The sequence below is a fragment of the Danio rerio genome, chromosome 6 (genome assembly GCF_052040795.2).
Source record: "Danio rerio strain M-AB ecotype USA chromosome 6, GRCz13ab, whole genome shotgun sequence".
NCBI lineage: Eukaryota > Metazoa > Chordata > Actinopteri > Cypriniformes > Danionidae > Danio > Danio rerio.
Genome location: NC_141026.1, coordinates 14,815,001 through 14,842,445, shown reverse-complemented (window position 1 = coordinate 14,842,445; position 27,445 = coordinate 14,815,001). Strand labels below are relative to the sequence as shown.

At 35.3% G+C, this 27,445-nt stretch overlaps 3 protein-coding genes and 1 long non-coding RNA gene across 7 annotated transcripts in view; 1 reads left to right on the top strand and 3 right to left on the bottom strand.

Annotated features, from left to right (window-relative positions):
* The window catches only part of ptprnb (protein tyrosine phosphatase receptor type Nb), a 63,293-nt gene extending 58,362 nt beyond the window's left edge, over positions 1-4,931 (bottom strand). For all 3 annotated transcript variants that reach the window (XM_087256746.1, XM_087256744.1, XM_087256745.1), the window contains exon 1: positions 4,754-4,931. Coding sequence is in view for 2 of the 3 variants with exons in the window: in XM_087256744.1 (XP_087112870.1) it covers positions 4,754-4,829 (76 nt within the window). In the remaining variant the exon portion in view is untranslated. The remainder of the gene's footprint in view (positions 1-4,753) is intronic.
* The window catches only part of tmem198ab (transmembrane protein 198ab), a 263,787-nt gene that overhangs the window by 125,319 nt on the left and 111,023 nt on the right, over positions 1-27,445 (bottom strand). The window lies entirely within an intron of this gene.
* LOC147843409 (uncharacterized) lies at positions 210-4,958 on the top strand. The gene is made up of 2 exons (XR_015493351.1): positions 210-1,365; positions 1,915-4,958. It is a non-coding gene; the product is annotated as an uncharacterized LOC147843409 (long non-coding RNA).
* dnpep (aspartyl aminopeptidase) overlaps positions 5,175-27,445 on the bottom strand; it is a 24,363-nt gene continuing 2,092 nt past the window's right edge. Inside the window, exons 3-15 of one of the 2 annotated variants that reach the window (XM_087255212.2) lie at positions 27,351-27,439; positions 24,682-24,795; positions 24,346-24,471; positions 24,064-24,188; positions 22,216-22,300; positions 17,950-18,057; positions 17,515-17,592; positions 17,319-17,399; positions 17,077-17,237; positions 10,920-10,959; positions 10,701-10,802; positions 9,322-9,489; positions 5,175-5,421 (exon numbers count right to left, since the gene is read on the bottom strand). In XM_087255212.2, coding sequence (XP_087111338.1) covers positions 5,371-5,421; positions 9,322-9,489; positions 10,701-10,802; positions 10,920-10,959; positions 17,077-17,237; positions 17,319-17,399; positions 17,515-17,592; positions 17,950-18,057; positions 22,216-22,300; positions 24,064-24,188; positions 24,346-24,471; positions 24,682-24,795; positions 27,351-27,439 — 1,328 coding nt within the window. In that variant the 3' untranslated portion in view covers positions 5,175-5,370. 2 annotated transcript variants of the gene reach the window in all.

The window sequence follows — 27,445 nt, the reverse complement described above, 5'->3', positions numbered from 1 at the left end:
ATTCCCCGCTCGTTATTCTTTGTGGAGATGTTGCTATTTTGAACAATAAAAGTTAAGTGATTGTTGCATGGTGTCTCTTGTTGGCATTTTGTTAGATGCCGATTTGAAGTTGTACATTTCAACTAGAGAAACCCGGTTTTCTGTCTCTCTCTGTCTAACTTGAGAGCATGGTGGGGAGGTTTGGTGCCTTCTGTTTATTTATTTTTTTTCTCCTGTGTTGTTAGTAGGGAGCTAAGTTTTCTGTGTTTTATTTACTTATTTCCTATTTCTATTTTCTTCAATTTAGTTAGTTTGGTTTATTGCCATTTTATTTTGGCTTAACGCCTCCCGAGGTTATTTTGCTCATTATAAATAGCCTAGTATTTTCTTGTTGATTCTCAGTGGTTTGTGATTTGGTTTATATCTTGCGTAGGGGCACCACTAGGGATTGTTTTTAATACCTGTTAACTTTTCTGTAACTGTGTTTTTGGTTAAACTTCTTTTTGATTAAGGATTTTTAATTTAACAATTCATTAATTATCAAAAACAATAAATTAATGATTTTTTTTATTCATCCTCCAACTTGTTCCAAACTGTTTTCAGAATTTTTCTTCTAAACACAAAGATACAGTATGCTGATACATGTAGTTTTTTTTTTTTTTTTGTCAAGCTTTAAAAAAAAAAAAGATCAAAAATGCAAATGTTCTAATCTGATTTAACCAGCTATGCTAAGCAAAACTAAAAGTGCTGAACATATTCAAAAATGGTAAAAACTTCACTGTTTAATTCCATTGTTTGTTCCATCTTATTTGTTTTATTTCGGCTAGAATAAATAATATTTTTAAACACCATTTTAAGGACAAAATTATTCGCCTCTTTAAGCTATTTTTAGTCTATAGATATATTTATAGTCTACAGAACAAATCATCATTATACAATAACTTGCCTAATTACCCTAACCTGTCTTGCTTAATTAACGTGTCTTGTAAAGAAGTGTCTTGAAAAATATCTAGTAAAATATTTTCTGTCATCATGGCAAAGATAAAATAAATCAGTTATTAGAAATGAGTTATTAAAACTATTATGTTTAGAAATGTGCTGAAAAATATCTCTCCTTTAGACAGAATTTGAGGGAAAAATAAACGGGGACTAATAATTCAGGGGGTCTAATAATTCTGACTTTAACTGTATATATGTATATGAAATTTTTTCACTATGGATGCCAATAGCTGATTTTTGGAATTTTTTAAGAATATTTTATTTTGTGTTCAACAGAAAGAAATGCATTCATAAAAGCTTAGAGCCACTTAAATGTACATTAAGTAAATGCTGAGGAACTTTGTATTTTTGTGTGAACTATTGCTTTATCCAGTAAACTTAAGTACAGTTGAAGTCAGAATTATTAGCCCCCTTTTGATTTTTTTTTCTTTTTTAAATATTTCCCAAATGATGTTTGACAGAGCAAGGAAATTTTCACAGTATGTCTGATAATATTTTTCCTTCTAGAAAAAGTTTTATTTGTTTTATTTCGGCTAGAATAAAAGCAGTTTTGAATTTTTTAAAAACTATTTTTGGGACAAAATTATTAGCCCCTTTAAGCTATTTTTTTTTTCGATAGTCTACAGAACAAACCATCATTATAGAATAACTTGCATAATTACCCTAACCTGCCTAGTTCACCTTATTAACCTAGTTAAGCCTTTAAATGTCACTTTAAGCTGTATAAAAGTGTCTTGAAAAATATCAAGTAAAATATTATTTACTGTCATCATGGCAAAGATAAAATAAATCAGTTATTAGAAATAGGTTTTTAAAACTATTTTGCTTAGAAATGTGCTGAAACAATCTTTCCTCCATTAAACAGAAATTCAAGAAAAAAATAAACAAGGGCGCTAATAATTGAGGGGGGCTAATAATTCTGACTTCAACTGTAAGTTACAGCATTTTCATTATTATAATGGTAGCATTCTTTGCACACTTTATAAACTTTTCATTATTAATTGAATTAATTGGTTTGTTTTTATGGTGCTGCCAAGAATAGCAACGGCCACATTTATCTCAGGAGTGACATCTGCACATAAATGCAGGTTTCAGTTTAAAAGGTGCAATGACTGACACAGAGAGCTATAGTAATGCATGTGACAAAAACACAATTTGTCAAAATAATTATATTTATATATGGATGCAGACAAACAGAACTGTCTCAACATCATTTTAAAACCCATTTCAACTGTTTGTAATATTTTATTAAAACTTGCATATGCTGGGTTGTTTGGAAAAAAAAACTCAAATTGGATTAAAACAACATTTGTTAGGTGATTTTTTTTTTCTTTTAAAGAATCTTATGAAACATACAAGCCTCGGCCACTTTATAAGGTACACCTGTCCAACTGCTCATTAATGCAATTTTTTGATCATCCAATCACATGGCAGCAACTCAATACATTTAGGCCTGTAGACATTCGTCAATGGGGCACAAACAGCCACCAACAGTAAAATAGGGAGAAAAAAAGAAGAAAATTAATCAAAAACAATGTATCCAAAGCAATGTTGGTTCATATGTCTAAGACTTTGATAAAAGGTTAAAAAATACAGTCCACAATATTTTTTTCTATTAAAAATAAGACATTTTGTGTGTTTTTTTCAACAAATCAGTGACATCAATTATGAATTTGGCAAATAAAGAGTTAAATCCTGTAATTTTCTAAGAAATTTAGTAGTTTTGACCAGGACTGAGGTTGATTAAGAGATTTCTGCAAAATAATTAGAAAAAAAATATTTATCTGATGCATTTTCAGAGCAGTTTAACAAAAGGGTGGTATAACAAAATTGTAGTAAATTTGACCAGAGTGTATCGATTTTTTTTATCTATTATTTTTTTTTAAATCAAAGCATTTTCTCGAAAGCTTTGTCATCAAAAATCATTCTGCTAGCTGAAACACAAAAAAGTTATGGCCAAATTAAGACACAAAATCACCCTAGCGTGGATTCAAACATCCCCAACAGTGCATAAAGTAAACAGTGCAGGGTAAAGGGACACCTATGACATAAAAAAAACACAAAACAGGATTTGCAAAGAAACTCGGATTAAAATATCCGTTTCAGTTCTCTGATCAGCTGCACATCAAGAATAAGTTGTGCAAGTTTACAACATTAAACAGTGCATGTTTGTAATAAAGAAAGACACTAAACTCACTATGTAATTCTTAATCACTGGAATCACCACATCCATATACTGTCAGTACAACAATATATAATTAGCAACACGAGAACAAAAACATTGCAAAGTTAAACGTAAGGCACAAGCTATAAAAACAGCTACACTTTGCTCTGAGCCCAAAATGGGCATATTCTGTATTGTTTATTACATAATCTGATGGATATTTTGAGGTGAAATTTTACAGACACATTCTAGAGACACCAGAGACTTGTTTTACATCTTGCACAAGGGGGTAAATTAGAAGACCTTTCACTGCACCTAAGAAGAAGTGAAGAGTTGGAGGAAGTCCAAAAGGTATCCAGTAATTATATATCTCCCATCTATCCTGCCACCTTCCACAGACATGAAGATCAATGCTTCCTACAAAACATCTCTCTCTCTCTTTCTCAGACGTTTCCCTCAAAGTCCTGTGTGTTTCTGAGTGACGTGAGGCTTCACAGTGACGGCTTTTGAGAATGACGTGGTTAGGCTCGTCAGCGGTGAGTCAGCCTGCAGAAGAGGAGCGAATCCAGATGCAGCGCGCAAGCCAACGTGCAACCATTGAAAGCCCCCCTCAGACACACACACACACGCCCCATCAACTTCAAATCAATTTAAAGCAGTTGTTCCCAAATCGACCCATTGTGCGCAATTAAGCGACTGACTCCTTCCGCTGTCCGTGGTGCTGAACGGTTACAAGACCACAACAAACAGCACGAACACCACTCAGCGGTGGACTATGGCCGTGTATGAAAGTCGTAAAACGCATGTAAAAGGCTGCTGAACTGGTTAAATTGCCCAAGCGTAAGTAATTAAATGCAGTAAACAATCACAGAGTCCGGTTAAAAATAGTGTTAACACTTCAAAACAGAGCTATGACAGAGCTCGCGTCGGCGGAGTTATACATCTCTAACAGACTGGCAGGGTATAGACTGCGTTACTGCAGGCTCTATGAATCATGCTGTTGTTATCTGATGTAGAGCCAGAATGTTCCTTATTTTAGAGAACATTACAGTAATCAGACACGATCAAATAATAATAATATACACACAAAAAAATGTACACACGCGTTAAATCTTATTAGTTTGCAATTCACTCAATAATTCCACTCATTAATAAAGTTAGTTTTTTATTAGTAAAATTATATAAAGGGTATTAAAATACACATAATATTAAGTTAAAACATTAACAAAATAAACAACTATTTAATTACCACCCTAAAAATTAAAAATGATAGTCAATCTTCGCCGTACATCCCACCCGAGACGTGCGTTATTCATCTACGTCAACATTTAGAGCACGATTGTGACAAATTTATATTAAATGCATGCAATACACTTACATATAGCCTAACATTTTGCATGCAAGATCACACTTGTTAAGGCAAACCGAATAATAATTCGTTTTTACTCATTTAGATTGAAGAAAAACATGATAAGCGGTTAAGTAGAAATAACTTAATTTTCCATGCAATTAAATGCACGAGTGGCTGGAAAAGTGCCGATTTTTTCCTTTCCTGAATCATGCACCATTCAGCCAGCTGAAGTTAACCTGTGGCTCGTGCTCTTGACGTACCGTATTTATCACCGGTGCCAAGCTGACAACACGCAGTCGCCAAACAGACCAGCATCCACAGACGCGCCGATCTCATCTTCCCTCGGCTTCTCTCTCCTCTTTTCTCTCCGTTCACACCGACATATTTAGATGACACGGTGATCGATGTGATGCTGCGCGTGTGCCAAACTCCACAAACACGAGACTTGGGGAAGAGAGCGATAAAGAGGAGTGTGTGTGTGTATGTGTGTGTGAAAAGCAGCAGCGCGCGCTCCTGAGGGGAGGGGGTGAGAGCGCCGGACACACTGAAAACCCGGAAAGTGGGCACGACAATCGGTACAGTAATGCAGTTATTCTGAGAAATATACAAATTACGTCATGATGGCCATTTACTCGTGATATGCGCAAACAAATAGCATTATTAAAAGACACAAGACAAACATAGTCTTATAATTTGTTTATTAACAACAGAGTTCAAATGCCACAGTCTGTGTGTATGTGTAAACTTCAGGCTTAACCAAGACATGATGGATTAATGTAGACAAATGGAAAGACGGTAATGACTGATATGGTGTTGATTTCCTTATCAATGACGTCTGTGAATCCCATCTGTGCGGTTGTGGCGAATCTCTCGCAGTCTAGTCCACGGTTACTGTGCTTCGTACAAAGGGGAAGTTCTCAAAGAAGCCCTGCGTGTTACAAAACAGGCTTTAATAACTCATGAGGTACACAGTAGATTAACTTTAACCTTAAATCATGTTGTTCCTAACCCGTTTGACTTTCATCTACAACAAAATATAGTTAAAGTGCTCATGGTTATTTTGAAACAACATTTTCAAGAGGGCATTGATTGTACGAGCAGGTTCTTGGATTGCGTTTTGAAAACCTGGTGGAGCAGCAATGTTTTGTAATGGCTGATCAGACTTGGATTAAAATTCAAAGGCAGTTTTGAAGATATTTAGAATGATTTGCTGCTATTACGAATTGCAGCTTATTACAGGGTTCCCACTCTTTCATAAACAGCCAATTCAATGACTTTTTAAAGCACCTTTTAATTTAAATCATGCACCATTGTAGTTCACACCCCCAGAATACACACAAAAAAACTGATTACTGCTGCTTGTTCAAACCACCCGTTCAAAATGAGCTGAAACAACACAATTCCTGTCATTTCGTTGGTCAGTTTATTTGTTTTATGTTCAGTCCACTTAAATCTGTAAACCATTAAGTTAACTTAAGCGTTTTGTGTTGGGACAATATGAATTGTGCTGGTCCAACTACCTGGTTAGGGGATTTGCAGATTTGCAGATGGATTCCCATCATGCTTTGCATGGGATTAAACTTAGAGAGGGAAATAGTGACAATAAAAGTAATCTTAGGTGTTTAGAGTTAATAGAAAGACTTGTTAGAGTTTAATCTTCACTTTAGTTTGAGAATTTAGAAGATTTTCATGTAATGCTTTGAGGTTTGAGATTATCATCTTGCAGAAGCCCCCATGCTTTGGGTGTTGGCAGCTTAATTAGCAAAAATGCAGTTTATTGCTTTGCTCAGTGAGCAATAACTGTCCTAATATAAGTTCTGAGATCAGTCTCAATCAACTGTATATGCAACTCATGAAAGAAGCTTAAAAATAGCTCTTTTAGTTCATTTAAGATAACTTCAAATTAAACTAAGAGACTTCAAAATGTACAACACATAATAGACGTACAGTGCATGATATTATCAGACCTTTGAGTTTAAGTTGAATAAACATACAAATGTATTTAAACTTTTATTTAATAAGATCATGTTGGACCAAGTCAATTGCATAAATTTTTTTAGCTGCTGCTCAACAAATTTATTAAATTGAAATCCTGCCCTCAATTAAATTATGTTCATCCAGTGAGTTAATTTTAGAGTGTATGTAGCTCCATTAAAGTCCTTACTGTACTTCACATTTCACTTACACTTACAAAATGTCAGACTGATGACTTCTGAAATGTTCTGAATGTTTTAAAATAGGTCGTCTTCATAGAACTTTCATAAATGCAGTTCAATTCAAAACTGGTTATATTCAAATGCAGTTTCTGAAATATTTATAAAACCTGCATTATTGGTATGGTTCTTGTACAATACTTTAAATTAAGAATATCTAGTTTTTTTTCCATTCTGTTTTTGGCAGCAGCCCAGTACAATTGTTGAAATAACACCAAAACAAAATCTAAATTTAATCAAAGCACTTTCAATGTCCTGTGTTTGTTTTAAAGCACTTTCCAGGCCTTGAACCCATATTACTGAAATTCAAGCACTTTCAAGAAGTGTGGGAATCCTGTTATTATATTTATATAAAAGTAAATGTAAAAATGCTTCCTCTGAACACACACGCACGCACACACGCACGCACGCAACTTGAACCATTTTTCACATAATATAAAATTTATTTATATTAATTTATATGGGAAAAAATATTTTTTTATTTTGTTACACATTTTTAACTATTATATTGATTTTAATACTGTTTTGTCACCTGGATGGTCAAAAGCTGCAAACAGTCACTGATTAAAAAATTTGGCATACTACATCATAAGCAAAGGGGTGTCATTTTAAACAGGATGATTGAACTTCTGTCATTTACTCTCCCTTCACTTTTTTTAAACCGATTAGAGTTTTTTGCCCACTTTCTGTTGAACACAAAACAAGATATTTGGAAGAATGTTGGAAACCAGCAGGCATTGATTTGCATAGAATTATTTGATCTTACTATGGATGTCAACTGCTGCTGGTTTCCAACATTACTCAAAATATCTTCTTCTGTGTTCCATTATACTTGCCTTGTTTACTGTTGGCTACTAGGTTACCAATACTACAGTCAGCTGCTCTAACAACTTGATGGAAACACACCTAATTCACTTTTATTGGAAACTTTGAAAAGATTCACTTCATATTAGGAGGGAAACCCAGCTATTATTTGTTAATTTAATTTACCAAAAATTCAGAACAGGAGACAGATCAACACAGGCTGAATAAAACTTGCTACTTATAAGTGCTGACTATTTATGATCCGGCTGTACACTACCTGACAAAAGTCTTGAGCCCATCCAAGTTTTAGGAACAACAAATAATAACTCGACTTCTAGTTGATCATTTGGTATCAGAAGTGGCTTATATGAAAGGCAAAGGCCTCTAGATTACCCTGGTTTCATAATAGATAATAAAATATGATCATGTCTTAATTTCTAATTATTTAATTAGGACAGTGAGGTCTGACTTTGTTTAGACTAAAGTCTTGTCACTTAACAGAAATAACGTACAGTATAAAATATAAAAATGGTGCAGTGGGGAAAAGAATGAATATTGTGTACGACTCCCATGAGCTTGGAGGACTGCATCTATACATCTACAAATTGACTCAACTTTAATAAAGTCATCTGGGACGGCAAAGAAAGCATTTTTTCAGGACTCCCAGAGTTCATCAAGATTCTTTGAATTCATCTTCAATGCCTCCTACATCTTACCCCAGACATGCTCAATAATGTTCATTGTCTGGTGACTGGGCTAGCCAATCCTGGAGCACCTCAACCTTCTTTGCTTTCAAGAACTTTGATGTGGAGGCTGAAGTATGAGAAGGAGCGCTATCCTGCTGAAGAATTTGCCCTCTCCTGTGGTTTGTAATGTAGCACAAATGTTGATGTTGCCATCCACTCTGCAGATCTCTCGCACACCCCTTATACTGAATGTAACACCAAACTATGATTTTTCAGTCACCAAACTAGATTTCTATGAGAATCTTGGGCCCATGCGGGTTCCAAAAAGGCTCCTGCAGTATTTGATTTATTGGAGAGAAAAAAAAAATTACCTCCTGCCACTTTTCCAAATTATGAACTAGAAGTCAAGTTATTATTTATTGCTCTTACAACTGGGATTGATGGCAAGACTTTTGTCAGGTAGTGTACAAGTAACGGTTTTTATGTGTAACAATGTCATTATCATTGCTTTGTCTGCAATATAATATTTGATATGTACGTGCTTTCAGAGAAAACCACAACATCAATCTATTAATTTCATGTCCAAAGCATGAAGAACTTGAATGAAAACCGCTTAATAAAAAACTATTTTTTAAAAAATGTAAATTCTTATTAACATTGGAAGTGGACCTCTGTGAGAAAAATATAGCTCATGAAATGTCTTACGACATTTTTCCATTATTTTACATGTAATTACGATGAATAGAGAATGAGGCTTCAAAAGGCTCACTTTAACGAAGAGTAGATGAGTAACAGAAGCACAAAAGCTCTCTGAATAATTGTACACTTAAAAAATAAATAAATAAATGTAACTATTCTGAATCATGCTGCTTTTTCAATCCTAAAAAAATTCAGTAGAAGAAACCAAGTCATAGGTGTAGAAACAACATGAAAACTAATTTGAGTACTTTAGAGCTTATTATCAGCATTTCACATGCTTTATTTGTCATTATGAAAATATTCAATAAAAAACCTAATATTTAGTTTAGTTTTCACAGATTTTACATGGAAATCTTAGCTTTAAATTCCCTTTAACATACTGAATGTTCAACCCTATCCACTGAGTTTGCCAAAGTGAGATTTTACCTTGAAGAGGGTTGTGGTTTGAAGGACTCCAGAAGTGCAGCACATCTCCCGAATGGAGTGCATGGCAAGTTGTGGTGCTCCAAGATCCAGGACCGCCATCCCTAAACGAGCTGCCAAAATTGGCCCAATTGTCGTCCCACATGGACTGTCATTCCTAACCATCACATCCTGTGAAGAAAAGAGCTTATACATCAAACAGAAACATAGTTTTCTCTCTCATGCCAGTATTGACACCCAGTTGAGAATTGCTGCTCTGGCTGATGACAATTCTTAACGGAAGTTCTAAGCAGCCTACCGGAAGGTGCTGGTCACTATGGCACCCTCCATGCAGCAACGAAGAAAAAGGTTTATAGATGTTAGTTTTTAAGTGCTTTGTTCTTGTAATGTGTTTTGATTTACTGTAACATTGGTTTGACATCTCTTGTGTTGGTCATAAAAAAGTATCATTATTAAAAAACATCAAATCATAATTTCAGAATATTTGTACAAGTCTGCATTCGAACTCGGGCCTTTTTGCAGCACAGTAACTCTGTGCACACAAATGGTCCACTAGGCTATATGAGATGGAGGTTTTTTCTGACCCTGTCAGCCAAACAGAGATTCACCAGGCCTGGATGGGCTTCAGAAATGGCTGATGCTTTAAATCCCTGTAGTCACAGGACCTGGGTGCTTCGGATCATGCTTCAGTGCAGTGTTTCAAAACACTTGCGCTTCAGAATCTCAACACGGTGTCGAAATGTCAGTTTCAAGTCAGCCATTGCTAACTTTTTCCACACAGAGGTATTTAATTTTGTATTTCATTATGTCTTAAGAATAATAAAAAATAAAATTATTTGAAAACTACACCATGTGTTTACTTGTGTAATCTTTGACTAATATAGAAATTTGTTTAACGATCTGAATCATTAACGTGACAAACGTAAAAAAATTCTATAAAAATGAAAACCAACATGAGGTTAACACAATTTCACACCACTATACACTAAAAGTTATACACTTTAACTTCCCATTTGTATTTATACAAAAACGTTGAATATTTTATATTTATTATATAACCTTCCTCTGCTGTTCTGTTCTGTTTAGAAATCCCACATGGCCTTGTTATCATTCTGTTGCTAGGAGCCGTTCGTGCCTTTGATGTAATGTAGAGGCAGATCACATTCTTGATATACACAAACAACTTTTAATTAAACTGAAATTCCAACAAACAAAAACAAACCACACAATCAACTTCCGTCGCCTGCATTCCTTGCTTCCTCAGAGCAGCACTGCTAATTTTAGCAGAGATAATGACTGATTTTTTAAAATGGCACAAGAGTGTTGACAGATGGTGAAGGAGGATGTAGAGAAACAGAAAGGAGGGCGAATGTTCTGCTCACCTGTAAAGGTACACCCACTTTTCCAGCAATCTCTCGCAGTACGGCAGCAGTTACAGCAGTGGTTGCATAGCGCTGGTTACTGTTAAACTTTATGACTGGACCCTGATTCGGGACACAATGAGAAAGAAAGTGATGTTGCTGTTCGGGGTTTGCAGTGGTCGTAGTGAATGTGTTGAAAAGGCATTGGTGTGTGTGTGTGTGTGTGTGTGTGTGTGTTACCTTATGAAAAGCAGGTCTGTGGTTTTCCTCATGTTTCTCCCTAAAAGAGGAACAACAACATCATGAGTTACAAATGTTACACTAGAAAAAAATATTTTTAATCCGCTGATGGAGATGTATTTTAATTGGTTAAAGACTTTGTAATTGGTAACCTTAAAGGGACAGTTCATGTGTGAGCTTGTGCTCCAATATAAACTTCATCTCAAATCATGGGATATGTTTTTTTATTTGTTTGGTAGATATCTTTTCTCCTCGCCAATGCTATTTTTAGCCAATTTTTTAGATTAAACAAAAGATTAAAAGATTAATATAGTAAAAATCTTTACATGTAAAAGCTAAATTCACTAACGTCTCAGATGATCCTTTAGATATCATTATAGTATACTGATTGACAGAAATCACCCATAGGAAAGAAAAAAAGAGCAATGGATGTTAAATATTCCAAAAAATATAGATACATATAAAAAAAAAAAAAAAACTACTATTTCGGACGGACAGATGGATATGAAGGAAACCTTTTGAAAATGAAAAAAGAAATGGATGGATGGATGGATGGATGGATGGATGGATGGATGGATGGATGGATGGATGGATGGATGGATGGATGGATGGATGGATGGATGGATGGATGGATGGATGGATGGATGGATGGATGGATGGATGGATGGATGGATGGATGGATGGATGGATGGATGGATGGATGAATGGATGGATGGATGGATGGATGACATTCCAAAAAAATAGAATGATAGAACATTTGAATGATGCATAGAACAATTGATAGATAGAACAATCGGATGATAGTTAGATAGAACGATAGATAAAATGACAGAACAATAGATAGAACAGTAGATAGAATGATAGAACAATAGATAGGGTGATAGACAGAGTGATAGAACGATACATAAATAGAATGATAGAACGATAGAGCGATAGAATGATAGAGGAATAGAATGATAGATGAAACAATAGAGCGACAGAATGATGGAGCAATAAAACGATAGAGACAGAACTATAGATTGATTGAACGACAGACACAGTGATAGAATAACAGTGACAGAACGATAAATAGAACGATAGATAGAGCGATAGAACAATACAGCGATAGGATGAGATAGAGCCATAAAACAATAGTGATAGAACTATAGAATGTTAGAGCGAAAGAACAACAGATAGTGATTTAACAATAGATAGAGCGATAGAACGACAGATAGAGTGATATAACGATATAGAGCGATAGAACTACAGAACGATACAGCGATAGAACAATACAGTGATAGAGCGATAGAATGATAGATAGAGCGATAGAACAATAGTGATAGAACAACCGATAGAGCAATAGAACAATAGAATGATAGAGCAATAGAATGACAGATAGAGGGATAAAACAAAAGAGCGATAAAACGATAGAATAATAGAGCGATAGAACGATAGATAAAGCAATAGAATGATACAGAGCAATAGAACAACAAATAGAGCGATAGAACAATAGAATGATACAGCGATAGAATGACAGACAGAGCGAAAGAACTTTAGATAGAACAATAGAGCGATAGATTGATAAGGATAGAGCGAAAGAACGACAAATAGAGTGATATAACAATAGATAGAGCGATAGAACAATACAGCAATAGAACTATAGATAGAACAGTACAGTGATAGAGCGATAGAAAGTTAGATAGAGCGATAGAAGAATAGTGATAGAACAATAGAACGATAGAATGATATAGAGCAATAGAACGACAAACAGATTGATGAAAAGATAGAGCGATAGAACAACAAATAGAGCGATAGAACAATAGAATGATACAGCGATAGAACAATACAGTGAGATCCATAGAACGATATAATGAGCAACAGAACGACAGAACGTGATATAACGATAGAGCGATACAACAATAGAGCGATAGAGCTATAGAATGATAGATAGAGCAATAGAAGGATAGAGCGATAAAACAACAGATGGAGTGATAGAACTATAAAATGATAGAGTGAAAGAACAAAAGATAGTGATATAACAATAGATGGAGCGATAGAATGAGAGCAAAAGAACAACAGATAGATTGATATAGAGTGATAGAACTATAAATAGAGCGATAGAACAATGCAGTGATAGAGCGATAGAGCGATAGATCAAGCGAGAGAACAATAGTGATAGAACAATAGATGGAGCGATAGAACGATAGAATAATATAGAGCAACAGAATGACAGATAGAGTGATAAAACAAAAGATAGAGCGATAGAACGACAGACAGTGATAGAATGATATAGAGCAATAGAACAATAGAGCGATAGAACAGAGCAATAGAACAATAGAATGATACAGCGATAGAATGACAGATAGAACAATAGAGCGATAGAATGATACAGCGATAGAATGACAGATAGAGCGATAGAACTATCGATAGAACAATAGAGCGATAGAATGATACAGCGATAGAATGACAGATAGAGCAATAGAACTATCGATAGAACAATAGAGCGATAGAATGATACAGCGATAGAATGACAGATAGAGCCATAAAACAAAAGTGATAGAACTATAGAATGATAGAGCAAAAGAACAACAGATAGTGATAGAACTATAGATAGAGCGATAGAATGATAGAACGACAGATAGAATTATATAATGACAAATAGAGCAATAGAACTATTGATAGAATGATATATAGAACAACAGATAGAACAATAGAGCATTAGAAGGATAGATAGAACAATAGAATGATAGAATGACAGATAGAACGACAGATAGATAGACAAGACAGATATTTAAAATAATACTATTCCATAACAAATTTTAATGTATTTCTGATCAAATAAATGCAGTCTTATTTTTGATCTTACTGATTCTACCTGCAGTGTAGATCTGGAAGCTCGAACATCGCTTCTAAACACACTCAGGGCGGTTTGCAGAGGATGTGGATTAAAGCTAATAATGTTGTAAATAACATTCTGTTTCTGGCACAGGCCGATCGATTCACTTCATAAGACCTCAGTGTATTGTTAGAATCCATGGCTATTACATTTTGTTTTGTCTGTGTAGGATTTTTAGCTCAAGTGAGGGTAATGAATCATCAAATACAGAGTTCCCACTCTAAGCCAAATATAAAGTACCATGACTTTTACTGACTAAAAAGCTGAATTTCCATGACCTAATATGAATAGAAAAACAGACCGCTGTTGTGCTTTGCATAATATTAAAATAGTTTGCCTTAATTAACAGGTACAGTATTTGACTTGAGTGATTGCAGTTGATTGACATGGAAAAAAAAAACGTTAAACTGAAAAAAAGCCTAACCATACAAAAAAAAAAAAAAAAAAAAAGCTCAACATAGATGAGTACACTTCTCACAAATCTCTCGTTTAAATTCATATTTTCTATAGGAAGGTTTATAATATTATATTTGTGCATATACATTATATTAGTCAGCACTAAACCCAAATCTGCAGCTTATTTAACAAAATTATGTATAACAACGGTGCAAAATTAGTACACCCAAATTTATATGTTAGGGGAAAAACATATTTTTTAAATCATTTGAAACTCATTTTCTTTTCAGCTTAGTCCTTTAATCGGGAGTCACCACAGCAGAATGAACCACCAATAATATGACATTTATATATAAAAAAAAAAAAACTATTAAAAATAAAAATAAATAAATTCTAAGAGAACCAAAAAAAAAAACCTAGACAATTGTTAACATTTTGTGGTTAGTAATTTATTTCTTAATACGTCACAGGAATTTAAATGTATTAACTTTCTATTTCTAAAGATGTTCAGTGACTAAAACATTATTAATAAATAAATATTTCCATTTTATAAACCTGTTTTGTTTAAATCCACCAAAATGCATTGTCTATATTTACTGATAAATGAATAAAAATATTCATTTTCAAAATGAGGTGTACTCATTTAGGTTGAGCACTATAACTCTTTGCTTTTATTTCAGTGTTGATGCACTTCCAAGTGAAATTGAATAGAGTAAGGGTGGAGCTTTCTATTGCCGCCTTTATCACTCATAGCAAACTAATGGTAGGAAGGGCGTAGTTAAAAATATAGTCTCTAAAGCAGTCAAACTGACATCAACAGAGACGGACTGCCACACCAAAGCTGAAGTAAATGGTCAGATTTTTACTGAAGATTGTTGATTTAACTTTAGTTGAATTAAATTAACTTTTCTAGTCATCTCAACTTAAATAAATCAAACTGAATAAAAATATTAAGTTAAACTTTGTAAAACAAACAATTTAGTTGACTTATTAAAAACTTGTTCAAATAAGGTAAAGCAACAAAAATATTTGTTGTCTTTACTTTTTGTCATTACAATTTTTACAGTGTAACAACAGGCTTAAAAGCAAAAATATGGCTTGACATAAAAAATGGTACAGACAAAAAAAAAAAAAAAAAACACCTTTTGACATTTAAATTTAAAGCGACAAAAACAAAAATCCCTGATATTCCATGACTTAAAAAATACCTGAATGCATCTGGAAAACACCATTAAAAATTACATGATATTGCAGTAATTCCATGTTCTGTGGGAACCCTGCAAAGACTAATTTTAGATTTAAAAAAAAAAAACGTCCTAATTGTTAAACTAAAAAATAAATAAATAAATAAATTAGGGATGCACTATTATGGATTATTTGGTAAATATTTATAACCAGTAACTCTTAAGATTTGGAGGCCGATAACCAATAAATATATATACCAATAAATATAAATATTTTAAAAAGATATCTTTTTACACTGTGAACACTTGATTTTATTTTAAAGACTTCATGAAAGTGTGATCTAATCTGAACTGAATAGCCTACTCAAAGCAAAAAAGCAATAATTTCAAAATTGCAAAGTGATTATATAGATATATTCACGACTTTACATAAATCAGCATGCCTAAAGTAAATTATTTCCTTCTCTTACCATAGCAAATTAACATGCAACTTGACTGTTGCATAAAAATAATAGGTTAAACAGAAAAATTGGATTTAATTACCCAGCAAGATAAATATATTTTAAGTAAAATGAAAATGAAAAAACTGAAACCAGCTCAGATGTTCTTAAATAAAACGTGTAACAGTAATGTGCATATGTCTGAAAATGCGTTTTGAGAGGAATTTTGACAATTCAGATCCATGGTACAAGCGAAAAGCTAAATACAGATAGTATTACTTTAGAAAACGCGTCATAAATTCATCCCATTTGGCGTTTTAGATTTTAGACCTACACATGAAGGTGCTGCTTGTCAATCAGACAACGCTACTATGTTCGTTTTTCTGTCAATCGCAGGAAAAATGATTGATGAAACCTCTGTGAGTTTAAAAACTTAAACTGCAGGCGCTGTGTGATGCGCGTGTATAAGAAGCAGAGTCAGATTCGTCCTCCGATTTAGGTTTTGATACACCCGAGCACAGATGACCAGCAACATTACACATTGCGTAATATAAAGATAGAATGTGGCGAAGGGTTGAGAAGCCCTATGCTGGATTTAGTAACTGGCGCACCTCTATAAAAGCTATGACAGCTCACAAGTCACTGTGTGTGTGTGGTAACAGCCATCACGTGCGCTCTTTATATTCATTATAAATCAAACTGAATACAACCTTACATTAACAACACATGGCAAGCAACATTTTGATAACAAATAATCATATTAGATAACAAACAACCCAACGAGTTGTTTGGCACATGTGCATCTCTGCTATTATGTTAACACATGTAATATTTTTTCCAGAGGCGATTTTAAACCAAAATACACAATGACGCTCTATCAAACGCATCTACAATGATAAGGAATGTGGTTACTTACTGAGTTATTAACGCACAGCAAGACCACATGAAGAGAGGACGGACTTTGACGGAATAAACAATGTGAGGAAAGCTCTGTTATAGTGCACTGGACAAGTCTGAACAAGTTCAACCCATGCATGCGCGAGGCAGGCAGTTCTGTACCATTATGTAATTTATCGGCTTAAAGATATTGGATTGATAACGATAACATTAAAAATAGCATTTATCGGACTATAACGATATAGCCTCCGATATATTGTGCATTGTGCGTGTGTAAATTTACAGTCAATTTTTCACTTTTGGGTGAACTGTCCCTTTAAGTGTTACCACAGAGACAAATCAAGTTGCCACAGTGACAGACTGACTGGTAGTTGGGATGTGCAGCGTGTGCCATGTCCGCGCTGATCATGTAGGACAGCGGCACTGCCTCCTGAAAAGCTGTCAGATTGTCACGACTTGACGCTAGACGTTGCAGAATCAACTCTGTCAGGTTAGAGTGAGCTCCCTGAGCGCTTTCAGATCCCACCTATAGATATAAATAGATACCAAATTACTTTCGGAGATTAGTGATTGATAGATTTAGACAATCATATTTGCATTTCTTCACCTCTTCGTTATCATACAGAGTAACCATTCGGACGTTAGGATCTTTAGCTAGAGAATCAGGTGTGCTGGAGTCCACGAGAGCCTGAAAAAGCCAACATAATAACGCATTAATTATTCATCATTACTCCTCAGATCATCTCTGAGTGGCTGAATGACTGAATATTTAATATGTTGTTGTTCTCTGTGTTCAGACGCACCGTGAGGGCACAGAAACAACTGTGCAGGTTGTCCAGACGAGGAGAGAAGATGAATTCCTCATAAGCACCTCCTAGAGCCTGCAGAACATAAATAAAAACTCATAACAATCAGTTAAAAGCCCCATTGCTGTAGTGCTGACTGTTATTTTATGTGTAAATCGTATGGAAATGAGGGCAATCAGAGCTCTTAGTCTTGTTCCTTTGAGATTGTCTAAAGTAATGTTATATTCTGCTGGTTTTCACATTTAAAGGCTTCTCTTCAGTCTGGCAAAAATAACAGCAATCTTCTGCTGAGTACAAATGTACCTTTGCATACTAATCCTCTTTGAGTCAGCACAATTTTATAGAAAACCTCAAAAAAAAAAAAAGAAAAAGACTAGAGGCAAAACTGAGCTCCTTTGGGTATTCGTCTAACACGAAGACAAAGAGACTTACGCCAGGCTGTGTGTCCACTAGACAGAGCTCAAAGTCCAGTAAATCATTCGGCTCCACTGAAAGCAGTCCACATAACATCTGGATGAGTGCAGGTTGATGCTTCTCTGCCTGAACACACAGTGACAAACATTGCTATTTGCTTTATGTATGGCTTACGTAATATAACAAATGGATACTTGTGTTAAAGGGTCACAAAACACCAAAACACATTTTTTGCGCTGTTGACAGTCATATGTGTCCCACGCTACTATAAACACTTTAGGAACACATATATTTCAATAAAAAGTGAAAATTGGTTGTTTTTGTGTTGTTTTGAGCAAATTCGTTCTTCCGATTTGAAACAAATTTTTGAAGCTACGTCACGGCTATTAGATACTTGTGTGTATTCCAGCGTGGAGAGTGGATGTCTGTACCTGCGAGTGCATTGTGACGTAAAATTATTAAAAAGAATTAATATGCCTGGTAGCTTCGAAGACTTTTTAACCCGTTACAGTGTTCAGACGGCAGAGAGTCGACATGTTATGTTGCCAAAACAAGTGGAAGAACTTGGAGACATGGGTCGTCAACGTTATGTTAATTAATGTGCTGCAACGAAGGTATCATTTTCATTTCCCTGCCACGAGAGCGCAGCTGGACTTGAGTGTGGATTACAGTGCACGCCATGCGCGACAAAAATATGTTTGTACAGAACATTTTTACCCAAAAGCTTTTTCGCATCTGGAAATGGTGAATTCCAGATTTGCCGCTCGTCACCTTTTAAAAAAGACGCGGCTCCAGTTTGTGTTGATTGTCCCTTTTCTACAGATATGGCAAGTGTGTGTGATCAGTGCCCTTTGTTTGTTCTTTCAGATGGCACAGTTAGCTCATATTATTAGCAGTACCCTTTCAGTTTTTAAAGGCATACCTTAGTCAAAATTATTCATTATTATGTTTACGGTATGTTCACAGAATACCACTGGAATATTACAGTACAATATTATGGGCTGAAAGATCCGCTGTAAATGCTAATCTCCGAATGTAAACATGTAAACACCTTAAACTATTATCGTTGTGTAGGATTTTCATCGCATTTTGTGACAGGATGGTCTACACACACACAGCTTTCTGACGCTACCTACAGAGTGCATCTAAATTACAGAGAAAACGGTTCACTTGGCCGGCCCTGGCCTGGTTGGAAGAGGTGGGCCTGAGCGCGGTTCACTTGGGCTTTGGCGCGGTACGTTTGTAGTAAGTGCAAAACACGCCAAAGCCCGAAACTGAAAGCAAGACGTGACTTTTAAGGTACTGTTTCATATGGATTTATTAATCATTCTTACTGTTCAGTGAACGCAAACTGACGTAGTTTATTAAAGACGCAAACCCCTCACTGCACGACAGCTGCGCGCCTTCAACAGAAGCTGCGCCCTAAACAGAGCTGGACACACCCACTTTCCTGACTTTTTTCAAACTAGACGTGTGAAAACACCCTGCTGAGACAGGGGGGTTTTGTGGCCCTTTAAGGCATGGTCAACATGGCATACAGTGCTCAACATATACGAGTACACCCCTCATAAATCTCTCGGTTAAATTAATTTTTTTTTGGAAACTTTAAAATATTATGTTTGTGCACACACATTAGATTAGTCGGTACTGAAGCCAATCCTAACAAAATAATTTATGATAACAGTCCAAAAACTAGTACACCCAAATTTATATGTTAGAAAATTTTGGGGTTTTTTTTATAAATAAAAATACATTCATTTTCTTTTCCCTTTAATAATCAGGGGTCGCCACAGCAGAACGAAAAAATCTATAAAACTGCTACATTTTGTGGTTTGTCATTTATTTCCCAATATGTCACATGAATTTAAATGTATTATCTTTCTATTTTTAAAGATGTTCCGTGACTAAAATATCATTTCAATAAATATTTCCATTTCATAAATCTGTTTTGTTCCAATGCACCAATATATATTTCCTTCATTCAGTGAAAAATGAATAAAAATTTAGATTTTCAAAATGGGGTCTACTCATTTATGTTGAGCACAGTAACTCTTTGCTTTTATTTCAGTATGTTGATGCACTTTTAACTGAAATGAAATACCGAGTAGGCAGCGGGGCTTTCTTTTTGTGCATCATTCCTTCACACCAAACAAGCGGTATGATGGGCGTAGTTGAGAATATTGTGTCTAAACAAAACTTTTTTTCTTCATTGAATTATTTTGCAACGATTAATTATTGAAATAAATAAATCACAATAATAGGTGTTAGCAAAATAAACACTGTAAATTATGACTTTAACCTTTAACCTCTGGTCATACATATAGGTTACTTTTACAATAGCTGGATTTCCATCATTGTGTTGATGTGCATTCTCAAGTTCTGCATAAGAAATGAGTAGTGATGTAACGGTTCACAAATCTTATGGTTTGGATCCCACTACGGTTTTTGAGTCACAGATCACAGTTCTTCTGATTAGCATTTGCTTTTCATTTATACAAAAATATTACTGAAAAAGGGGCGACGCAGTGGGTAGCACTTTCGCCTCACAGCAAGAAGGTCACTGGGTTGATCCTCGTCTCAGTTGGCGTTTCTGTGTGGAGTTTGCATGTTCTCCCCACATTCACGTGGATTTCCTCCGGGTACTCCGGTTTCCCCCACAGTCCAAAGACATACGGTGCAGGTGAATTGGGTAGGCTAAATTGTCCGTAGTGTATGAGTGTGTGTGTGTGTATGTGTGGATGTTTCCCAGAGATGGGTTGCGGCTGGAAGGGCATCCGCTGCGTAAAAACTTGCTGGATAAGTTGGCGGTTCATTCCGCTGTGGCAACCCCAGATTAATAAAGGGACTAATGAATGAATGAATGTATCACTGAAAAACCATTGGTATTAACAAACGTAACTTAGAACCTTCAAAATCAAGAAAGAAGCAGCTGAAAAAAAGGAAAATGTTCAATATGAAACATGATCTTTGCTACTGTTGCTGATGATGCTAAATATAGGAAACCAACATCAGTAAGACTTTATTTTGATGGCCCATTTGAGTATTAGTAGACTGTCTGCTTAATAGCTGCTGATACTGTACCTTCAAAAGGCATTTAACTGACTATAAGAAACTTTGCAAGTACATGTAAACTTACACTAACCCTAACGAGAAATAGTTGGCATGTAGATGCAACGTAACTTAAATTTAACAAATGGACCATCAAAAAAAGTTTGTAAATAAAGTTTGACCCTAACATCTTGTACAGGATATCATACTTATTTTCAATTAATAATTCAACAATTCACACATAAAACTTCATGTTTCATTATAAGTGGATCATTTTTTAAAACCTATTCAGTGACATCATTTTGATGGTTGTTTGTCGCCACCTAATGGTTTTTAATCTTTACGATAAACATCAGTGTTTATATCTGAACTACAAACTGTTCTTCCAGTACTTCGGTGTTATTTAATTGTTTGTAACTAACTGAAAAAGTGTAAAAACTGAATCTCTCTCAATTAAGCACAGATTTAAATGCAGCGCTTTAAAGGATTAATATACATACAAATCATGATCACTTATCATTCATGTTGGGCGGGTTTAAATTGAGATTATGATTTTTGAATGTTTAATTGTGCAGCTTTACACTGAATGCATTAATGCAGGCTAAACAAGCAGTGACAGAAAACACCATTAATTAATAACCTAAGAAAGCATTTAGGTCCCACCACAACTATTTCCATCATCATTACATTTTACAGGGAAGCCAAAATGCTTTGATACACAAGATTTGAATTGACTATGGAGGCGATCTCTCTGCAACTGTCATAAATGTTGGATTAACCTACAAGTTCAAAAAAGTTATTCATCTGCGGTTTGGGTTGCAGCTTGAAGGGCATCCGCTGCGCAAAACATGTGCTGGATAAGTTGGTGATTCATTCCGCTGTGGTGACCCTGGATTAATAAAGGGACTAAGCTGAAAAGAAAACGAATGAATCTGCGAGTCACATGTGTTCCGAACAGGGATCCGTTACACCCCTAGAAATGAGTAATGGAAATGGCAAATTTTGAATAAAAGTCCCATAATTCGGAATAATTAACCTTCGTTTAAGGTGGTTTTGGAAAAAAGGTCATACATACTTACGCCATTGAGTGATGTTTTCACAATTTCTATTGATAAAGTATTTATTTTTCAAAAACAATAGGCCATCTGCAAATTAGTATAATCCACAGACGCATACAATACATACAAATTAAATAAGATCTTGGTCCCCTTTAAGCAAGACTTTGTGTGATCTTACCACACATGTTGCATTACTGGCATCTCCAGAGGAGGCAGATCCTGTTTCTAACTCCTCCTGTACGGCCGTGGCCAATAAAGGTGCACTGCAACAAAAACACAAAACACAAATATAGCGTTTCAACAAGCTTTTATACTGATCCATTAGGGATGTAATGAACCGCAAAATCACTTAAATAAATGATTTCAATATGTGATGATTCAAATCAGTTGAGATGACAAAAAAAAAAAAAACACGTCGCCATACAATTGGAGGTGTTTATATAATTGAATTTATGAGTGGAACTGACTGCCTTTAGAAAAGTAACAGGGTACTTTCTGCTCATCTTGCCCCCGAATGATACCCATTTAAGTTATGATCATAAGAGCAAATCTCCACCAAAGTGTTTTTGTCAAGCAGAAAATGCCAGTGCTGTTCTAATAACATGCTCAGCTGTGGATCACGATTAAAACGTGGTGATTCCCTTCAATTTTAAATGAAAAGAGCACAGCCAAAGACTTAAGGCTCCTACACACGGGGGCGATTTTCATTTGCGTTTATCGTCAGCTTTTTACGAGACGTTTTTCCGCTTTCAAACCCAAGCGATTATCACTGGCGTCATGAAGAAAACTATGCAAAATCACTCCTTGACGTTAGATAGCGCTACACAACTTTAAGCTTCCGACACCCGCTTGTAACAGAAGAAGAGGAAGAGAGGAAGTTCACACGCTTGTTAAATTTACTGGTGTCTCGAACAAGCATAGATGGTTCAAGTAGCAGCTCCAGCTCTAGTGATGAAGAAATGATTATTGTTAACAGAGCAATAAGCAGCTCCACGTTCATATCGCCTCTGGGCATCTTCTTCAATGTGCAATCGCATTGACAGTTTTGCGCTTGAGCGCCTAAAAGGGCTGTTTACTGTAACTTCAGCAGCTTCGTGCACGTGAACAAAAGTGCAAACCTGATTGGTGGAGAAGGTTTTAACGCGACGCGTCAAATAAAAAAAATAAAAAAAGAGCACGAGGCGTTTTTTGTTTAAATGACGCTTTTGTGCCTGGCGTTTTGCACATTGGTGTGCACGATCACATTGATGCCCTTTATTTAGTCACGAGGCATTAAACGTCGACGAAAAACGCAAGCAAAAAAACGTCTCGTGTGCAAGGGCCTTTACTTTGTTCATATAACGAGATGTCGGTTATTTGTTTAACCTACTTACTTGATTTGGGCTTTGTTTTAAATTTTAATTTTAGTGTATTTCCATTTCACAAAGTGAGGACAACTTTTCTTGTACTGTATAATGTCTTCAATATACATTTTTATATACAATATACATATTTCTGGCATGTTTGTTGTAAGGCGACCTTGGGTGTCCAGAAAAGCGCCATATATAATCAAAATTATTTATCATTATCATTGTTAAAACAGTGATAAAAACTTACAGTGAAATTTGTTTGTTTATTTTTTGACACATAAGCAACTTATGGCAAGATTGATACAGAAAAAGCATTGCATAATGAAACCAACTTAATTCAATAAAAAGGAAACATTTTAAATTAAAAATATTACATATGATAAATTCCTTAAAATTCCTCCCAATGACGGATTTTAAACATCCATCATCCAAGTGCACTAAATATACAGTAGTCAACATTTAAATTGGATAATATCCTTGATACAAAGTTGTTCTAAAACTTTTTAACAACCAATCTTATATTAGGACTATTTTGGAAACTTTGTAAAACTCTTTTCTAATAGTAATTAAAATTTCAATTCGAAAAATAAAAATCCTGAATCAAATCGTGAGGTCAGTGAATCATTATTTTATCCCTATTCCCCCTTTTTCCTTCCTACAACTAAATTAGTGCTTACAGGTGGTTTTCCTTATTCGGTCCAAAAGAGTCGTTGATGTCTCTCTGCAGATGAATGGCCAGGTGAGGGATCCTGAGAATCGGACGGGGGACGTGGACCAGACGCTGCACCAGCTTGCCTTCGCTCTATACAAAATACATACAACCAGAAAACACTAGCAAAATAGAATTGTTTATAATTAACTGAAGATAACCAACAATGGACGATTAAAATGAACCTGGGTAGGTTTTATACGTTTATGTCATGACGTCACCAGAGAACATACACATCACATAGGATTACCTTCACCATAACACGTCCTGCAATGGTCAGATCACGATCGAACCAAGTGTTCCAGATTCCACCTCCATAACACTCCACTCCTACCTGCAAGAAGCCTAACTTTGTCTTCTTAGAGCGTGGCTTCACCTGAACACACACACACACACACACACACACGTACACACACAAACACACACACAAACACACACACACACACGAAATTAAAAACTATAATGGCATACATCCTCTATTTATCTGACTGCCATAATGCAATTACTATCCAAAGCAACAGAGAACTGATGATATTTTATCTACATCAAGCCATTTCAAAAGGCATCAGGTTTCTGTCCCTCTCACCCTCAGACACGGACTGTCCGTATGAGCTCCGATCATGGAAAAACCATTTCCAGGCTTGTAGAGACCACCAACAGCAAAGGCAATAATGGTCGAGTAATTTCTGGTTACAAAATACTGGAAAGAGAAATATTAGAATGAATACAGTAAAAGGGTATATAAGATAAGCACAGGGTTTCCACTCTTTCATAAACAGCAGATTTGAGGACTTTTTAAAGTGTCATTAATTTCAAATCATGTGCTGTAATTCCCACATTGTATACAGTAGGGCTGCACGATATTGGAAAATCTAACATTGCAATATTTTTATTATTTTGTGATATGTATATATATTGTGATATGACAATTTCACTATATAGCTTAATATCTATGTTTGGAAATAATGTATAATGTTAGATGGATTGGGATAATTCTGCAATGGTATTGCATCTCCATAAAATCTAATAAACAAGCTATACATTTTTTGGGGTCTCCGACACATTTTCATTGTGGTCTGTGCTATTTGCAGCGTGTTTCTATATTTGCATGTGTTGAGTATTTTCATGCATAACAATCTTTGAATACAATCAAGAAAAATATACAACTGAGTCTAACAGTTATCAACTACAGCAAATGAATGATGAAAGTAAAAATAATTCAATAAAAATTAAATAAAATTAACCGTTGTTAAGGTCAGAAATGGTACAGTTTCTTATAACTAAATGCTTTTAAAATCATTATACAATCACAGGTATCAAAAACACGTGCAAATGATCATTTATGATACAATACATATTTCAACATGCATATCCTGTATTGTGACTATTGCGAATGATTACATTGTGATATCGATGCTGAAACAATATATTGTGGAGCCTTAGTATACAGTATATGTAGTGCCATGAAAGTCCTTTCTGTACTTAACATTTCACTTACACTTAATATTTACATTGAAACAGAGCAACGATGTTTTGAATGGGTCATTTTCAAAAATTTACTGTTTTAAGCAGTCATGTCTAAGTCATTCTTTTTTTATGTGCATTATTTGTCATAGTTCTTGTACAAGAAGCAATTTTTTTAAATTAAGAATTTCCTTGTTTTTTTCATCCAGTTATTGACAGCGGCACAATTGTTGAAATAACATCATAAACAAATTTAATTTAAAATTTCATTCAAGCACTTATGTTTGTTTTTAAGTACTTTCCAGGCCTTGAACCTATATTTCCAGGACTTGAATCCATACGAGTACTTTCAAATACTTTCAAGAAGTGTGGAAATCCTGTAAGCAGCAGTAAATACTTTCTGTATAAATATAAAGAATAAATAATATATAGAATAAGTCATAGAATATGACACGTGGCTGAGTATACTTTGCAAGATAACCAAGACCTTTTTACGTAACTGGCTACAAATTATTTTTTATTAAAATAAAGTGTTAAGTTCTAAGAATACAAATATTACACACAGGGCACAGAAACATTGAAATAATATTTCTCAATAAAACCATCTTATAGTGTTTGTAATCAAATAAATGCATCATTGATAAGCATAATAGGCTTTTTTTAAAGGTTCAAGACACTCTGGAGTACTTTTTTGAAATTTTAACAGATTTGTGTGTGTTGAGCATCAGTTAAGACAACGTTAGCACCTGTCAGCTTTAATTGTGGGGAATACTGAATAATGGGCGTCACAGTAATGCAATGGGTAGCACGATCGCCTCACAGCCAAGAAGGTTGCTGGTTAGAGCCTCGGCTGGATCAGTTGGCGTTTCTGTGTGGAGTTTGCATGTTCTCCCAGTGTTGGCGTGGGTTTCCTCCCGGTGCCCCAGTTTTTCCCACAGTCCAAAGATATGCGGTACAGGTGAATTGGGTAGGCTAAATTGTCCGTGGTGTACGAGTGTGAATAAGTGTGTATGGATGTTCCCCAATGATGGGTTGCAGCTGGAAGGATAACATGTTGGATAAGTTGGAGGTTCATTCCGCTGTGGCGACCCCAGGTCAATAAAGAGACTAAGCCGAAAAGAAAATGAATGAATGAATGAATGAATGAATGAATGAATGAATGAAAACTGGATAATTTTGAGCTTTTGTCAGATAATTTAATTTTCCGAGTTTAAAATATTTTTTTGGTGGGATCAAAATGACGTGACGGTGACGTATCGCAAAACCGTGTCGGTTTCTCATTATTATTCATAGCGGAGTTTTCTTATCCTATACATGGTTTCCACTACATTCATTCTTCCATGGCGGGGCGACACGACAAAATTCATTCCGCCACGGCTACATTACAGCTTTTTTTTTCTTTTTTACATTTTTTTTTTTTAATGGCGGGTGATAATCGCACCAAAACTTATTAAAGAGTAAGTGAATTATAATAGCGTGAACTTTTCTGTAACCGTAGTAAGTGCTGTGCGTCATTTGTTTAACCCTTTAAGGTGACGTGCTGACTGACTGACAGGTGCGTGATGCGTGAGGCCAGCAAACACGAGGTATAGCCGTTTCACTTTACTTCATTACGCATTAATGCTACTCTCTAGGTCTATTAGAGGCATTTATAAACATTCCTAGCAAATCTAATAAATGCTGGAGACAGCATTTTTTGAATTTTTTTTTGGCAGACTAGAACCAAAAGAGGAGGGTTTCATGGCCCTTTAAACAAAGCAATTGCAAATCTTAATGTTTCCAAACACACACCTTACTCGCAGGTTTAATGTCCCAATGTTCAGCCTCTTTGAGCTCAGTAAAACCAGCCTTCAGCAGGCGAGATTTGCATTCCTCCACCACTGCAA